Source organism: Chiloscyllium punctatum, chromosome 15 (assembly GCF_047496795.1).
Source record: "Chiloscyllium punctatum isolate Juve2018m chromosome 15, sChiPun1.3, whole genome shotgun sequence".
Lineage (NCBI taxonomy): Eukaryota > Metazoa > Chordata > Chondrichthyes > Orectolobiformes > Hemiscylliidae > Chiloscyllium > Chiloscyllium punctatum.
Genome location: NC_092753.1, coordinates 57,254,220 through 57,273,481, shown reverse-complemented (window position 1 = coordinate 57,273,481; position 19,262 = coordinate 57,254,220). Strand labels below are relative to the sequence as shown.

Genomic DNA, 19,262 nt, shown 5'->3' with positions numbered 1-19,262 from the left:
AAGCCGATGTAAAATCATTTTGAATTCTTGCACTAGGCTCATTAATTTGCATAATGTTAATTACCATTCTCTTTGATACTTTCTTACTGCTCTTTTTAGTTATCTTCTACACCTTTTGTATTTCTAAGAGTATATTATTCTCACTTTTATGCCTGATTTGTCAATCTTGTTTATCCTGTAAACTCTCAATCCAGAGCAGCTCTGCCTTTGATGGATATATTAAGACCATAAGAAATAGGAGTGGAAGTAAGGCCATTCAGCCCATCAAGTCCATGGCCGATAGGCATTTCCATGCCACTTACCAGCACTTTCCCCGTATCCCTTAATTCCTTCGAGATTAAGAATTTATCAGTTTCTGCCTTGAAGACTTTTAATGTCCTGGTCTCAACTGCGCTCCGTGGCAGTGAATTCCACAGGCCCACCACTCTCTGGCTGAAGAAGTGTCTCCTCATTTCCGTTCTAAATTGACCCCCTCTAAATCTAAGGCTGTGTCCAAGAGTACTGGTATCCCCACCCTACAGAAACAATTTCCCAGCATCCACCCTTTCTAAGCCATGCATTATCTTGTAAGTTTCTATTAGATCTCTCCTCAACCTTCTGAACTCTAACGAATACAATACCAGGATCCTCAGCCGTTCATCGTATGTTAGGCCTACCATTCCAGGGATCATCCTTGTGAATCTACGCTGGACACACTCCAGTGCCAGTATGTCCTTCCTGAGGTGAGGGGCCCAAAACTGGATATGGTATTTCAAATGGGGCCTAACCAGAGCTTTATAAAGTGTCAGTAGCACATCACTGCTTTTGCATTCCAACCCTCTTAAAAATAAATGACAACACATTTGCTTTCTTAACCGCGGACTCAACCTGCAAGTCAACCTTTAGAGAATCCTATACTAGCACTCCCAGATCCCTTTGTACTTTGGTTTATGAATTTTCTCACTGTTTAAAAATAGTCCATACCTGTATTCTTTTTTTCAAAGTGCAAGACCTCGCATTTGCTTACATTGAATTTCTTGGACCATTCTCCTAAACTGTCTAAATCTTTCTGTAGCCTCCCCATCTCCTCAGAACTACCTGCCTGTCCACCTAACTTCATATCATCGGTGAACTTTGCCAGAATGCCCCCAGTCTCTTCATCCAAATCGTTTATATATAAAGTGAACAGCTGGGGCCCTAACACTGAACCCTGCAGGACACTAGTTGTCACCAGGTGCCATTCCGAAAAAGAATCTTTTATCCCAACTCTCTACCTTCTATCAGACAGCCAATCCTCAATCCATGTCAGTAGCTCACCTCAAACACCGTGGGCCCTCACCTTGCTCAGCAGCTTCCCGTGAGGCACCTTATCAAAGGCCTTTTGGAAGTTTAGGTAGATAACATCCACTGGGTTTCCCTGGTCTAACCTACTTGTTACCTCTTCAAAAAATTCTAGCAAGTTTGTCAGGCACAAGCTCCCCCTTACTAAATCCATGCTGACTTGTCCTAATCCGACCCTGCACTTCCAAGAATTTAGAAATCTCATCCTTAACGATGGATTCTAGAATTTTACCTATAACAGAGTTTAGGCTAATTTTCCATCTTTTGTCTTAATCCTTTCTTGAACAAAGGGGTTACAAGAATGATTTTCCAATCAATGGGACTTTCCCTGACTCCAGTGATTTTTGAAAGATTACAACCAGCGCCTCCGCTATTTCTTTAGTCACCTCCCTCAGAACTCTAGGATGTAGCCCATCTGGGCCAGGAGATTTATCAGTTTTAGACCTTTTAGCTTATCAAATACTTTCTCCTCTGTAATGGCCACCAATGTCAACTCTGCCCCTTGACTCTCCTTAATTGTTGGGATAATACTCATGTCTTCCACTGTGAAGACTGACACAAAGTATTGATTAAGTTCTTCAGCTATTTCCTTATCTCACATCACTAGCCTTCTTGCATCAATTTTGCCTCGTGTTTGTTTCTTATATTGAAAGAAACCTTTTATTATCATTTCTAATACTACTGACTAACTTTCCTTCATATTTGATCCTCTCCTTCCTTATTTCTCTCTTTGTTATCCTCTTTTGTTTTTCTAGTCTTCTGAATTTTCTGAATTCCCAGGGCTCTTAGCCACTTTATAGGCTCTCTCTTTTCATGTGATACATTTCCTGAGTTCCTTCATCAGCCATGGATGTCTAATTTCCCCCCCTCCACCGATAATCTTTTTTTTTCTTTGGGATAACCCTCTGTACTGTGTCCTCAATTACACCAGAAACTCCTGCCATTGTTGCTCTACTGTCTTCCAGTCTCTGTTTCCAGTCAATCTTCGTCAGTTCCTCTCTTTTGCCCCTGTAATTACCTTTATTTAACTGGAACACCATTGCATCCGATTTTTGCCTTCTCTCTTTCAAACTGCAGACTGAACTCTACCATATTCTGATCGCTGCCTCCTAATTGTTCCCAGACTTTATAAAGGATCTTAAAGTCAGGCTCGTTACATAGCACTAAGTCCAGAATAGCCTGCTCCCTTGTGGGCTCCATCACAAGCTGTTCCATAAAGCCATCCTGTAAGTGTTCCATGAATTCCCTTTTTTTTTGGATCCATCAGCAACATAATTCACCCAGCCCATTTGCATATTGAAGCCCCCATGATCACCGTGACCTTACCTTTCTGACATGCCGTATCTATTTCCTGGTTCACCTTGCGCCCCTGGTCCTGACCACTGCTGGGAGGTCTGTACATTACTCCATTTATGTTTTTTTTGCCTTTGTCATTCCTCAACTCCACCCACACAGATTCCACTTCATCTGACCCTATTCATTTAATGCTATAGATTTAATTTCGTTCTTAACTAACAGGGCCCACCTCCATGTCTTTTCGATAGGCTGTAAATCCTTGGATGTTTAATTGCCAGTCCTGAACCCCCTGCAGCCACATCTCCGTGATGCCTACCACATCATAATTATTTATGATGATTTGTGCTGTCAATTCATCTACTTTGTTTCGAATGCTTCGAGCATTCAGGTAAAGCACTTTAATGTTAATTTTCTTATCCTCATGATTTTCATCACCTCTACCTTCCTTTTTGCTTCATTCCTAGTCTGTCTTGAACTTAAATCCTGTACGCATGCTAACCTGCTGCTTATCTTTCTACTTAACTCCATACTCCCTGTTGCTTTCCCTTTCCCTTTCCCTTCTTCCTCGACTCACAAGTTTAAAGTCTAGTGACCACCCTATTTATCCTTTTTGCCATCGGTACAGATCGCCCCAGTTCCAAAACTGATGCCAATGTCTCATGAAATGGAAATCCTCTTTCCCACACCAATCTCTTAGCCATGGGTTTACTTCCCTAATTTACTTATCCCTATGCCAAATAGCTCGTGGCTCGGGCAGTAATTCAGAGATTAAGACCCTCGAGGACCTGTCCTTCAATTTCTTTCCTAGTGTTTGATATTCCCCAAACAGATCCTCCTTCCTAGCCTTGCCTATGTTGTTGTGCCAGCGTAGACCACAACAACTGGTTCCTCCCCCTCCTGCTCCAATATCCTTTCAAGCCATTCGGAGATGTCCTGCACCCTGGCACTGGGCAGGCAACATACCATGCGGGACTCCCAATCCGGCTTGCAAAGGTGACTATCTGTCCCCCTAATTATAGAATCCCCTATAACAACTACTTGTCTTTTTGCTCCCCACTCTTGAATGGCCTTCTGCACTGTAGTGCCGAGGTCAGCTGGCTCACTCTGTCCACAGCCCTTTTCCTCATCCATACAGGGAGCAAAAATCTCATACCTGTTTGACAAGGTCGAGGGCTTAAGGCTCCTCCACTCTTGAGCTCAGAATCCCCCTACCTACCTCACTTACAGTCACTTCCTGATCACTGACTGAATTTGAATTACCTAATCTGCCAGATGTGACTGCCTCCTGAAACAAAGTAACTCTTCCCCCTCCCGGATGTGCCGCAGTGTTTGAAGCTTAGATTCCAGATCAACAATTCTGATTCGGAGTTCTTCCAGTAACCAACACTTGTTGCGGATGTGGTCACTGCCGTTCACAATGGGATCAGCCAGCTCCCACATCATACAGCTACAGCACATCACCTGTCCATCCATCTCTACTTATTTAATTAATTTATACAAATTTATGAGTTAAACAATTGTTAGTACTTCTCTATGGTCTTATTCAACTAACCAATAGTAAACTTTTAAACAATCACACAAAACACAAGAAATATCAATTGAAATGCCTTACCTTTGCAACACACGAGAGTCTTTTTTTTGATTAGAAGAGGAGGGCGGGTGGGAGACACTACATGTGTCTTGGGATATATTGCTTTTACTGAGTTGAAATGTGTTTAATTTGAGCCCCTTATAAGTACAAAAAAATTCACATGGGTTAACTATTTTGACTGGCGTTTTTTTCCAAGCACTTAATGGTAGGATGATTCTTCAATCCTGTCAGCAAGTTATACCCCCAGCGTTTAGTGTGTGTTTGGAGGTTATTTCGCTTTGGGGTGGTTCTTTGCTAGTTTAAAATCACCAGTGCCCATGGTTTACAATGTAAATAATCTGAAGCATTCTTTGCAACTGAAGAATGGATGATGTGAATAATGCAGTAAGAAGAGCGTTGTTGTGAGATTGGTGCTGTAATAAGTCAGGGAGGAGAAAGTGAGGACTGCAGATGCTGGAGATCAGAGCTGAAAATGTGTTGCTGGAAAAGCACAGCAGGTCAGGCAGCATCCAAGGAACAGGAGAATCGATGTTTCGGGCATCAGCCCTTCTTCAGGAATGAGGAAAGTGTGTCCAGCAGGCTAAGATAAAAGGTAGGGAGGAGGGACTTGGGGGAGGGGCGTTGGGAATGCAATAGGTGGAGGGAGGTCAAGGTGAGGGTAATAGGCTGGAGTGGGGTAGGGGCGGAGAGGTCAGGAAGAAGATTGCAAGTTAGGAAGGCAGTGCTGAGTTCGAGGGATTTGACTGAGACAAGGTAGGGGGAGATGAAATGAGGAAACTGGAGAAATCTGAGTTCATCCCTTGTGGTTGGAGGGTTCCCAGGCGGAAGATGAGGCGCTCTTCTTCCAACCGTCGTGTCGCCATGGTCTGGCGATGGAGAAGTCCAAGGACCTGCATGTCCTTGGTGGAGTGGGAGGGGGAGTTGAAGTGTTGGGCTACGGGATGGTTGGGTTGGTTGGTCCGGGTGTCCCAGAGGTGTTCTCTGAAACGTTCCACAAGTAGGCGGCCTGTCTCCCCAATATAGAAGAGGCCACATCGGGTGCAGCGGATGCAATAGCTGATGTGTGTGGAGGTGCAGGTGAATTTGTGGCGGATATGGAAGTGTCCCTTGGGGCCTTGGAGGGAAGTAAGGGGGAGGTGTGGGCGCAAGTTTTGCATTTCTTGCGGTTGCAGGGGAAGGTGCCGGGAGTGGAGGTTGGGCTGTTTGAGAACGTGGCTGAAGAGCTTCTGTGCAGAGGAGATGACCTGGGGTGTGCAGTGAGAGAGGGACTCACTGAAATCCTTGTAGAGGGAGGAAGAGAGCTTCTTCAAGGAAGGCATCCTTGTAAGAGGATCACATCATCTATTGCATCCGCTCAAATAACAAACTTGACTTCTCACCTATCTTACACCCTACTGAGTGACGGGCAACTGGGCATGTTCTAGTGTTAACGAATGCAGTCAAATTGAAAATAATTTTCATTTCTGACCAATGACCATGTTCATACATAACCAGCTTCATAAATAATTTGTAAAATTCAGATGCTGAATCAAAGAAATAAGGCATGTCAAAAATGGTTGCTATTTAATTCAAAGAATAACTGAGGCAAGAAGACTTCAAATTTGATTCTTAGTCTGAGTTCGTTAATCTCTACTGCTTTGGCATTGGGGATATTTCAACAGTCTTGCTCATTATAGGTAGTGATGTGAAAATAAGCTGATCTGGCAAGGATTCTTGACAGTGAAGTCTACGTATGTCAACATGAGAGAGGAAAGATAAAAGAGAGAAGAGAAAAATGAACTCTCAAGATAAATGAAACTTTATTATGTAACCTTGATAACCTTCAATTGTGTTAAAGATTATATTTATACCTTCAGTACTCATGGCCGAGAAAGTATCTCCTTTGGTTCTTTGTTATCCAGCGATGACTGTGTATTAACATTAGGATAGGATGGCTTTAGGCTCAGCTGTGATGCTTTTTAACATGAAATTGCTTCTGAAGTTCTGTGTTCACGCATGAGCAATGAGCATTTGGTTGATGAACCTGTTGACTATTGTGTCCTATGAAGCAATGTGAGTCAACAATTTGAGGAGGAGATGAGAACATCACTAGATGTTGTCATTTTAAGAGCTCAATTTGCAAATGAGCCAAGTACCTAGATATTATCACATGCCTGCAGGTTCTCTGGAGATTATTCTGTATTATATATATATTGTTTTAATTGTAAATAAATTCACCAGAGGTAGTCAAGTAAGAGAAGTCCTTGTATCTTATTTGTGTCATATTTGGCTAACAAACAATGTTATTATGTTTGCAGTGTCAAAAGATTTTCTGATTAAGTAATTGTCAAATGTGCTCCTTATATGTTAATTAAATAAAATTAATTAGTAATATTTCCGTGGAATATTCTGCGAAGTTTGTCATTTATAATTTTGCAATTTTTCTAGGTCTGGCTGGAAAGATTTTAGATGCCATTGAAGAACGCGGATTTAAATTTACCGCATTTCAATTGGTAAGATGATGAATAATTTTTGTACAAAAACTGTATGTAACAGTAATTTTGTGTGCAAAATTGTACAAGCTACTCTTTAGTTGGGAGATTTTTCTGGAAATTAATGCCAGGAACTTCTGGACCTAAAGTGGTACTGAAACATTGCTTTACAAACTCAATTGTGATTTGGTGATCCTCCATATTCCTTGCTAGATTTCATCTGTTTGGATGCAGTAGGCTGTGAATGGCTATATTGAGCCAGGAGGTGCTAGCCCATATCCCCATACCATCATCCTCTGAATTTTTTTTGGTAAAGGAACGATAGAAACATAAAAGGTAGGAGCAGGAGTAGGTCATTGGTCCTTTGAGCCTACTGTGCCAGTTAGTACAATCACAGCAGAACATCCAACTATGTAGCCTCTTCCTGCTTTTCCCCCCATACCCTTTTATCCCTTTAGCCCAAAAAGTGTGAGGTGCTGCATTTTGGGAAGGCAATTCAGGACAGGACTTATACACTTAATGGTAAGGTCCTGGAGAGTGTTGCTGAACAAAGAGACCTTGAAGGGCAGGTTCATGGTTCCTTGAAAGTGGAGTCCCAGATCAAGAAGGCATATGGTATGCTTGCGTTTATTGATTGCATTGAGCATAGGAGTTGAGAGGTCATGTTGCATCTGTACAGGACATTGGTTAGGCCACTTTTGGAATACTGTATGCAATTCTGGTCTCCTTGCAATTTGTGGAACTTGAAAGGCTTCAGGAAAGATTTACAAGGATATTGCCAGGGTTGGAGGATTTGAATTACGGAGAGAGACTGAATAGGGTGGGGTTATTTTCCCTGGAGTGTCGGAGGCTGAGGGGTGACCTTATAGAGGTTTATAAAATTATGAGGGACATAGTTGGGATGAATAGCCAAGGTCTTTTCCTGGGATAGGGGAGTCCAAAACTAGAAGGCATAGGTTTAGGGTGAGAGAGGAAAGATATAAAAGGGACCTAAGGAGCAACGTTTTTAGACTGAGGGTTGTGCGTTTATGGAATGAGTTACCAGAGGAAGTGATGGAGGCTGGTACAATCACAACATTTAAAAGGCGTCTGGATGGGTATGTGAATAGGAAGGGTTTAGAGGGACATGGGCCAAATGCTGGCAAATAGGACTGGATTAATTTAGGATATTTGGTCAGCATGGACAGTTGGACCAAAGGGTCTGTTTCCATGCTGTACAGCTCTATGACAATATTGAACTCCTTATTAAAAACAATTCAATGTTTTTGACTCAGCTGCTTTCTGTCACAGAGAATGCTACAGGCTCCCCATTCTTTGGGTGAAAATGTTTCTCCTCACTTCAATCCCAAAAGGCCTACCCCATATGCCTTTCCTAAAAAAGGATTATACCCAAAATATCATCTTCTCCACCTCCACCTCCTGTTCTTCCAGCCTCCTGCTTGTCTACTTTGGATTCCAGCATTTGCAATTTTTCTGTCTCTACCCCATATCCTTGGCCTGTGACTATATTTAAATGCCATGTGATGGAAGTATCGTGGCAGCTACCTAGGAATCCAGGTTGATCGGTTTTTGTGACCATATACATATTGATAAGGTTGTGATTGTCAGAGTCATGAAAATAGAGTGTGGAGGATAGGACCTGTATTTGGGCGAAACTGGCCTTTGAAGAGAATCCCACTACACACTAATTTTGACCGTTATCCAATTTCTCATCTACATATTGCTCCTCAGTGTTGTCATTCAGAAACAGTTTCCACTTGTACATTGATGATGCCCAACTCCTACCTCATTTACCAGCTCTCATCCTGTCTCCAATGATGGTGATCTGTTGTGCTATTTGTCCAACATCCATTGTTTAAAAAGATTCCTCCAATTTAACGTTTGCAAAATTAAAGCTACTATTTCTGTAACAATCTCCATTTCCTACCCACTGATTCCATCCTCCCTCAGCTGTTTTCTGAAGATGAATGACATAATTCACAGCTTTGATGTTTTATTTGGTCCTGAGATGAACTTCCGACTATATATCTGCTTCATTGTCAAGACCAACTGTTTCTACCTTTGTACTTTCACCTGTCTTTGACCTGCCTTGGCTCTTCTGCTGAAACCCACACATATATCTTTGCTGCCTGTGGACTTGATTATTAGAATGCTCTCTTACTGACCTTCCATTTTCAACCCTTCATAAACGTAAACTCATCAAAACATTGGATGTGTTCTAATTCGCACAAAGTCTAATTTGTCTATCACACATGTCCATGCTGACGTACATTGAATTCCAGTCACACAATGTCTCAGTTTTAAAGTTTTGATCCTTGCTTTAAAATTACCTCAGAATCTCAACCTTCTAATTCCCCCGGTCTACAACCCTCTGAGATTTTTGCAATCATCCACTACTGGTTTCTTGTTCAAACCCAGTTTCAGTCAGCTGTACCATCAGCTACCTATTCAAAATTTCTAGAATTCTTTCCATAATTTCTTTACCTCTCTCTTCTCTTTTTAAGAGGTTCCCTAAAAGCTAGATCTTTCACCACCTGTCTTCTCAATATTGCTTTCTGTGGTAGATTGTCAAACTATTTGTTAATGTCTGTGTGAAAGAGATTGGGATGTTAATGACATTTCATAAATATGTATTTACTGCAATTTGGAACTGCGTTTCAGAAGTAGTTGTGGTTTACAATTGTAAATGAACAACTTGTTTTGAATAAAAACTGAAAGAACTGCAGATGCTGCTGTGAAGAAGTGTCACCAGACCTGAAACATTAACTTTGATTTCTCTTCACAGAAGCTGCCAGACCCACTGAGCTTTTCCAGCAACTTCTGGAGTTGTTTTTAATATTTGTCTCCATAACTCAGGAGCAATAGCAAAATACAGATGAGATGTTTGAAGCTCCAAATAACGTATAGGTGTCTTGACGATGGAGTAGATAAGTGGTTAAAAGCTCATTTCAGCATCGCCTAAAATGTCAAAGTTATGAACAATCTAATTGAGCTCTACTCAGTAGCCAGGGAAGAGAAATTGTGTCAGTAATTTTGGAATAGAATTTATTGAAGGAAAGACTGTTTATTAGGATTGAGTTGCAAAAAGAGAGACGAGTGTGGAGACCACGAACCTTCCTGTATTTTCCCATTTTGCTGACCCAGTGATGGATAAATGTATAACTAGTTTCCAAGCTTTGGACTCATAATTGGCATTCTTTTGCCTAAAATGCTTGTGTATATTTAGTTTATTTGTGAATGCACAGTTAATAGATACTCAAGTTCTGAAATTTTGATCTCATAAAGTCATACACCATTTAGTTGTTTTCGGCCTTTTATGGCAAAAGTACAGTTTGGATGGTAGATGGCTACTACTGAAGCACTACTAATGTAGTGTTAATGAGATCTCATAGCAAAACTAAAAGTGTGGTAAGCTCACTGATATTTTGTCCTGAAAGGTGCATGAATTTTCCTGCTGTAGTTCAATTTTTAAAGTTCTGTGTCTTTTCTCATACTGCAGTGAAAAGTTCTGCTTATTTTGTTGAAAAAATATTTTGTGTACTTGGTTTCCATATCAAAGTAACATAATTATGTTTACACATCGTTTTATTTACCGCTGCCTGAGATCTCAGAATCCGATTTTATTTATCTGATGCGTAGAGCAGAAGGAAACTAATTTAGTTTGGGAGTATGAGAGGCAGAATGCTTGATAGAGTCAGGAACAGGAGGAGAATCCAAAGTCAAATGTAGGGGCAACAGTCAATTGACATGCACAAGCAAGGATCTGGAAATTCATTAAAGGGTGAAAAGAAGTGAAAGCTATTAAGTAGTTTATGATCAATAACATGATTAATGTTTGAAATTAATAAATGTCAAGCAAGAGCTGCAGCAGGCTGGTCGTTGGAATGTTCACTTATTAATTGGAACTGGAAAATCCTTTGGGAATGAGTCACATGATCAGAATCAGGCCATTTTAGGAATAAATATATCATATTTACATAAGAATATAAGAACTAGGAGCAGGAGTAGGCCGTCTAGTCCTTCAAGCCTGCACCATCATTCAATAAGATTCATGGCTGATCTTTTCATGGCCTCAGCTCCATTACCCACTCTCCCACCATAACCCTCCATACCTTTACTGGTCAAAAAATTGTCTGTCTTAGCTTTATAACATTTACTAAGGAAGTCTCAACCACTTCATTAGGCAGAGAATTCCATAGAATCACAACCCTCTGGGTGAAGAAGTTCCTTCTCAATTCAGACCTAAATTTTCTCACCCTAAATTTGAGGATATGCCTCTTGTCCTAGTTTCACTCGCCAGTAGAAACATCCTCTCTACTTCTATCTGATCTATTCCCTTCATAATTTTCTGTCTCTATAAAATAGCCCCATTCTTCTAAATTCCCATGAATATAATCCCAGTTTACTTAGTCTCTCTCATAAGCCAACACTCTCAACTCCAGAATCAACCTTGTGAACCTAATCTGCACCCCTTCTAGTGCCAATATATCCTTTCTCAATTAAGAAGACCAAAACTGCACACAGTACTCCAGGTGTGCCTCACCAACACCCTATACAGCTACAACATAATCCAGGCAGCGAAGAAGGTTACCTCAGAGTACAACAGGATCTTGATCAGATGGGCCAATGGGCTAAAGAGTGGCAGGTGGAGTTTAATTTGGATAAATGTTAGGTACTGCATTTTGGAAAAGCAAATCAGGGCAGGAGGATTCATGAGTTTTGAGAAGATTTGTAGATCAGGTTGAGGTTTTGGATGTAGGTTTGCTTGCTGACCTGGATGGCTCATCTCCAGATGTTTCATTACCCTACTAGGTGACATCTTCAGTGGGCCTCAGGCTTCCTGCTTTCTATTTATATGTTTGGGTTTCTTTGGGTTGGTTATGACATTTCCTGTGGTGAAGTCACTCCCTGTTCCTTTTCTCAGAGGTTGGTAGATGGAGTCTAACTCGCTGTGTTTGTTGATAGAGTTCCGGTTGGAATGCCATGCTTCTAGGAATTCTCGTGTGTGTCTTTGTTGGGCTTGTCCTAGGATGGATGTGTTGTCCCAGTCGAAGTGGTGTCCTTCCTCATCCATATGTGAGGATACTAGTGAGAGATGGTCATGTCTTTTTGTGACTAGTTGGTGTTCATGTATCCTGGTGGCTAGTTTTCTGCCTGTTTGTCCAATGTAGTGTTTGTTACAGTCCTTGCATGGTATTTTGTAAGTGACATTAGTTTTGCTTGTTGTCTGTATAGGGACTTTCAAGTTCGTTAGCTGCTGTTTTAGTGTGTTGGTGGGTTTGTGGGCTACCGTGATGCTAACAGGTCCGAATAGTCTGGCATTCTTTTTGAATACATGGTAAAGGTGGTATTCCTCTGGTAAAGGTGGTATTCCTCTGCTCTGTGTAGTTCCTCTGTGCTGCAGTGTGTGTTGGCTCGTTGAAATAATGTTTTGATGCAGCTTCATTTGTGGGTGTTGGGATGACTGTATTCAAAAAGAATACTTGTCCTTACCACCTTTCTTAAATAATGGTACCAGGTTAGCCAAACTTCAGTTGTCTGGCACCTGACCTGTGACTATCGATGATACAAATATCTCACCAAGGGTACATCAATCACTTCCCTAGCTTCCCACAGAGTTCTAGGGTACACCTGATCAGATCCTGGGGATTTATCTACCTTTATGCATTTTAAGACATTCAGCACTGCCTCCTCTGTAATACGGACATTTTTCAAGATGTCATCATCTATTTCCCCAATTTTTATATTTTCCATATCCTTCTCCACAGTAATCATTGATGCAAAATACTCGGTTAGTATCTCCCCCATGTCCTGCGGCTCCACACGAAGGCTGCCTTGCTGATCTTTGAGAGGCCCTATTCTCTCCCTAGTTACCCTTTTGTTCTTAATGTATTTGTAAAAACCCCTTGGATTCTCTTTAACCCTATTTGCCAAAGCTATCTCATGTCTCCTTTTTGCCCTCCTGATTTCCTTCTTAAGTATACTCCTACTGCCTTTATACTCTTCTAAGGATTCTCTCGATCTCTCCTGTGTATACCTGACATATGCTTCCTTCTTTTTCTGAACCAAGCCCTCAATTTTTCTAGTCATCCAGCATTCCCTACACCTACCAGCCTTTCCTGTCACCCTAACAGGAATATACTGTCTCTGGATTCTCGTTATCTCATTTCTGAAGTCTTCCCATTTTCCAGTCGTCCCTTTACTTGCGAACATCTGCCCCCAGTCAGCTTTTGAGTTCTTGCCTAATACTGTCAAAATTGGCCTTTCTCCAATTTAGAACTTCAATTTTTAGATCTGGTCTATCCTTTTCCATCACTATTTTAAAAGTAATAGAATTATGGTCACTGGCCCCAAAGTGGTCCCCCACTGACACCTCAGTCACCTCCCCTGCCTTACTTCCCAAGAGTAGGTCAAGTTTTGCACCTTCTCTAGTAGGTACATTCACATACTGACTCAGAAAATTTTCTTGTACATTCTTAAATTCCTCTCCACCTAAACCCTTAACACTTTGGCAGTCCCAGTTTGGAAAGTTAAAAGCCCCTACCATAACCATCCTATTGTTCTTACAGATAACTAAGATCTCCTTACAAATTTGTTTCTAAATTTTCCTCTGACTATTAGGGGATCTATAATACAATCCCAATTAGGTGATCATCCCTTTCTTATTTCTCAGTTCCACCCAAATAATTTCCCTGGATGTATTTCCTGGAATATCCTCCCCCAGTACAGCTATAATGCTATCCCTTATCAAAAATGCCAAGCACCCTCCTCTCTTGCCTCATTTCTATCCTTTCTGTCGCATTTGTATCCAGAAACATTAAGCTGCCAATCTTGTCCATCCCTGAGGCATGTTTCTGTAATTGCTATGGTATCCTAGTTCTGTGTTCCTCACCATGCCCTGAATTCATCTGCCTTCCCTGTTTGGCCTTTTGCATTGAAATACATGCAGTTTAATTATCAGTCCTACCTTGTTCTGAACTTTGTTCCTGCCTGCCCTGACTATTTGACTTGCTTCTTTTCTCAACTGTACCAGTATGATCTCTTTCTGTAGTGTCTCCCTGCCACACACACACACCCCGCCCCGTTATGAGTTTAAACCCTCCAGAGCAGCTAGAGCAAATCTCCCTGCCAGTATATTAGTCCCCTTACAATTCAAGTACAATCCATCCTTCTTGTACAGGTCAGTTTGACCCCAGATGAGATTCCAGTGATCCGAAAATGTGAATCCTTCTCCCATATGTCAGTTCCTCAGCCACGCATTCATCTGCTCTATCCTCCTGTTCCTACCCTCTCTAGCTTGTAGCACTGGGAGTGCTCCAGATATTACTACCCTTGAGGACCTCCTTTTTAAGTTCCTGCCTAACTTTCTATATTCTCCCTTCAGAATCTCATCCTTCTCCCTTCCTATGTAATTGGTAACAATGTATACAATGACCTCATGCTGGTCCCTCTCCCCTTTGAGAACATTCTGCACTCTCTTTGAGGCATCCTGGATCCTGGCATCAGGGAGGCATGACACCATCCTGATTTTTCACATCTGGCTGCAGAAACGTCCATCTGTGTCTCTGACTCGAGAGTCCGTTAATACAATCAATCACTTGGAACATAACACACCCCTCATTACATTAGGGCCTGTCTTGATACCAGAAACTTGGCTGTTTGTACTTCATTCCCCTGAAAATCCATCATCCCCACATTTTCCAAAACAGCATACTTGTTTGAAATGAGGATAGTCACAGAAGACTCCTGTACTACCTGCTTACCTCCTCTACCTGACTGTATCTGCAGCTTTTCTCCCTTTCTATTACTGCAATCCATTGCATCCCCAAGCTCTTGTAAATTCTTCATTGCCTCTAACTATCGCTCCAACTGATCCATTCGATCTGATAAGATTTGCAACCAACAACATTTATTGCAGATATGTTCCTCAGTAACCCATAAACACTCTCAAAACTCCCACATCTGACAAGAAGAGGATATCACACTCCTTCCAATCTACAGACCCCGAAAATAGTGCTGTCTTATTGCTCTATAAAACACTGCTCCAGGCTAACTTAATACTTATGACTTGTTTTTTAAAAATTTAATCGAGACAGATCCCAATAAAAACATATAATCAAGAAAGAACCCACTCTTCTCGCTATTGCCGATTTTTGGCAAGGCTATACTTAAAGCTATTCACTTATATGTTTCTGTGCTGTGACCTCTCCCAAATAGGTTCCTCCAAGATCAGTTGTGAATTTCGCTGTTTTTGAATTTTTCCGAGACACACTCCGATGTCCAGCGATACATCAATTTAAACAGCAAAGGCAGTAACTGTGCAGAATCACTGCTCGGTCAGTTAGCAGTGTAGGCTTTTTTCTCTCTCTAAAATGAACACATAATTTATACAATTAGTATCAACTTAGACACATTCAACAAAGGAGGATAGGAAAAGGAATATCCAGCCTCTTCCAACAATATGTGCCACAATATATGTGCCACTCCTCAGCATATCCAACAGCCAGGAAATATGCTGGAAGAGATGGAAAATTGAATTTAAAAACACAGACCAGGTAGAGTACAAACTCTGGAAAAACTTCTCTTTGACCTCTTTAGATGATCAAAAGTCCAGGAGACTACTCAGGCCTTAATTAATATAATTTAATCATTTTGTCTGAGGTGATTTCCACTCCAGCCAGAAGCAAATGCAGTTCTTACTTGCATAAATTCATGGAATCTGTATTCACTGAGTAGATCTGTCATCTGTTCCTGAATCCACTATTCTACTATCTAACTTAGTCTGGCTTTATGTAATTTAAAATTATAATCTATGGTCTCTGATCAATTTTGTTCAATAAAAGTCTGTTGGAGTTCTGCACTTTTGGAAATAATGTTTTTCAAATAGATACAAAACGAACTTGGGTGATAAACATTTTTTCTCTTATTTCCACAGTTCAATCTAGACCAAGCCAATGCAGAAGAGTTCCTTGAAGTGTATAAAGGAGTTGTTTCTGAATACAATGTAAGTAGAAGTTGGTGAATGTGGTGAAAGAATATTAAAAGTACTTAAACAGGCAAAGAAAGAGGAGTGTTTCAGCAAAAACAATACAAAATGCATGAGCTTTTATTTTTGACTGAACCACAAAATGATGTTTGTACATTTCTCCAGCTTTTTTTTTCATTTCTTTTCTAAAAGACTGCATTTATGTCATTTATTTCTCAGTGATATATTATTTTAAGCCTCTGCTGAAATGGTGGAGAAAGAAATTTCAGACACTTGCACCAAGTTTTTGTGTTCTAATAATTTGGAATTGTATGGAGTGAATTGATATTATTACAAATTAACTTAGGAAAATTCCATTCTCCTACTTGGACAAACTTTACACAGGTGCCATCTTCAGCTGCAAGGTTTTGACTTGGCAGCATATAAAATAACTATTTCTTAGGTAACTTGTGAGTAGTCTTTGGCAATCATTTTACTCAGCCAGTCCCAATTTATTGGGAAATGATTGGATTCCAGTTATTTTGTAATCATGAATATTTGGATGTTTATTGCCTTATTTTATTCTTATCTATTTCTTTACCGCTATCTGCTGGCAAACAATCAAGAACATTCATAAATAGAGCATTTTCTTATATTTTCTTATATTCAAGTTAATATTAAATTGATTTAATCTACTTGATACACGATAGATTTTTTGTCATCAGTTATAATTTATTATAATTATGGATTAAAATACATGAAAAGAGGTAAAGCCACATCTTTCTTTAGAATCATTGCTTACTGCGAAAAAAAAAAACTCATTAAACTTAGCTTTCTTCAATGTGAAGAAAAAGTTGTCCTTTTTCATTATGTGGCATATTGTCTGTTATCTGTTTAAGCTAGGGCAGGTAAATGTATGGCACATTTTTTGGGAATATAATCTGATTCAGTCATCCATTCTTTTGTAACTTGAGAGTGTTGTTGTTACTGTGATTCTTTTAAACTCATGGAAGAGTATAAATATTCAGGGCAGCACTTTTCATTCGGTGCCTTATGGAAGCTTTTCATCTTGAACACATCAGGACAATTCACAAGAATACTAAGTTAAGAGGAAAACAACGGTGTGAAAGGATATTGCTGAATTTATTTGGAAATTGTACTCTGACTGGTAAAAGCATTCTAGTGAGAATGCACCTGTTCATGCTGATGGACAGTTAACTGTCATGCTTTGTTTATATTTTAAACCAGACAGGTTAACAGGTCACAGCATTACTCTGAGAACTGAACCAGCTGTCACTTATTTTGTTAAGCTGAAACAGGTGCAGTGTGTATACATGTCCGTTCTGTCTGCAAAGCACAGGGAGCTCTGTGTATTAATACTTATAGCTTGCAGTACATGCAAGTATGCCAAACTGAGACTGACTGATGACTCTAAACTGATAGTCAACGTAATTCTTCACACACTCAAGATTACACAGCAAAGTAGTTCTGATTGTGCAAATGGACACATTGGATGTGGTGTGTGTTCTGCAAGTGCTGGCTGGGGATGGTCAGTACTTTGTTTATTGTGAACAGCTGAAAGGATATGTTGTTTCGTATGATCAGCCAATCTTTGGGACATACTCAATATTGAACTAGCACTAAAATTCATATACCCCATTATTAATTTGTATGATAGACAAAATATATTTTTGGTTTGATGGCATTGTCCTGTTAGCATAGAATTCATGTTTCTACTGCACAGTAGCAGAATGAAACAGATAGCTTCACATGTTGCTCAAACCTTTGAAAGACTTTGCCTTTCTATGTTGGCTTCGGACCAATCATGAGTTTGTTTCTCACTATATTGCACAATCTGTTCAGGGTAGCCATTATCCTGCAGAATATCTTTGATACACTCTACTTTAATATCAAGCTTGCACAATTATCAAGTGGCTTGTGTCCTATTTACAAGGTTGCTGATGAAGCTAACCTTGCAGGAATTGTAGGAATCTTATTGTGTAAATTAACCAGTGAATATAGGTTCGTAGTAGACAAGAGTAGAGAACCCTGGCCAGTTTCCTAACGAGGGCATCAAGGAAATGGATCTTATTTGACTTCCATTTCAAACATGAATTTGAGTTCTGTATGGACATGTTGTGAAATTCTTAAATGTTGAACTGAATTCAGACATTGTAAATTATAATAAATATTTTACTTACATAATTAGAAACCTGCAAGGGTTAGCTATTGTTTGTTATTTCAGCAAAGGCATATTTCTCACCTCATAGAATCTAACAAAGATGCTTGAGAGAGTGAGGTCTAGTGGAGAAACCATGGCAATACCATCTATTTGGACATGCATGATGTTGTTAAAACTGCACTCAACTGCACAATTTGTTGAATTCATCCGTTAAAGAAATACTGATTCATACAATACACACAATAGTTGCAGATCAAGGTCACCATGAGTTTGAGCTTCAATGCAGATGTCGATGGCTTCTTTTAAATGGTACTTTGCTGAATAGGCCAGCAATGTCACATGAGCACATGGATTGCTATTGATACGCATGTCCTGCATGTGCTTTATAAATTTAAAGGAATCCTTAATTGTAACTGGAATCCCAGCTTAAAATTTTTTATAGCAATTCACCCAGCATTTGGCCAGCTCATGTTGTGCAAGATCAGTTATAAATAAGGAAGGACATAAAGGGACATTACTTTTGTGTGTCTCAAGCAACACATACATATGCAGATGCTGTAAAACCATGAGGATGAACCAGTGCTATATATAAGCTGCTGTTATACAAGTCTAACAAATGCTTTTTTTAAAGTTTGCGTTTGAATAAGGTTGTCCAATGAATATAAATTTAGACTCATCGTTAAGAATGGCATGCATTTTGTTGATACAGTCACACTCGTTAAGGATGACTGTACTAGTCCCTTCGTCAGGTTTACTGATATGTATGCCTGCGCATTAACTCCGTACAGACCTATTATATAGAGATGATTTGGAGTTGGGGACCACATGTAGTGTGTCAAAGTTGGCAGATGACATTAAGATGAGTGACAGCGCAAAGTGTGCAGAGGACTGTGAAACTTTGCAGAGGAACATAGGTACATTGAGTGAGTGGGCATAGGTCTAGCAGATGGAATACAATGTTAATAAATGTGAAGTCATCCATTTTGATAAAAGTAGCAGTAAAAAGGATTATTACTTGAATGGTAAAAAGGTGCAGCATGCTGCTTTGGAGAGGGACCTGGGTGTCTTTGTGCATGATTCACAGAAGGTTGATCTGTAGGTACAACAAGTAATTAGGAAAACAAATGGAATTTTGTTCTTCATTGCTAAAGGGATTGACTTTATAAGCAGGGAGGTTATGTTGCAGATGTACAAGGTGCTGGTGAGGCCACACCTGGCGTACTGTGTGCAGTTTTGGTCTCCTTACTTGAGAAAGGATGTACTGGCACTGGAGGGTGTGTAGAGGAGGTTCACTAAGTTGATTCCAGAGTTGAGGGGTTTGGCTTATGATGAGAGATCGAGTAGACTGGGATTATATTCATTGGAATTCAGAAGAATGGTGGTGGGGGGAGGAATCTTATAGAAACATAAAATATGAAGGGAATAAATAAGATAGAA

General features: G+C 40.2%; 1 protein-coding gene across 2 annotated transcripts in view; it reads left to right on the top strand.

The window, feature by feature from the left end:
- Positions 1–19,262, top strand: part of nme7 (NME/NM23 family member 7) — a 145,969-nt gene that overhangs the window by 73,672 nt on the left and 53,035 nt on the right. For both annotated transcript variants that reach the window (XM_072585193.1, XM_072585195.1), the window contains exons 7-8: positions 6,635–6,699; positions 15,614–15,682. In XM_072585193.1, the coding sequence (XP_072441294.1) occupies positions 6,635–6,699; positions 15,614–15,682 (134 nt within the window). The remainder of the gene's footprint in view (positions 1–6,634; positions 6,700–15,613; positions 15,683–19,262) is intronic.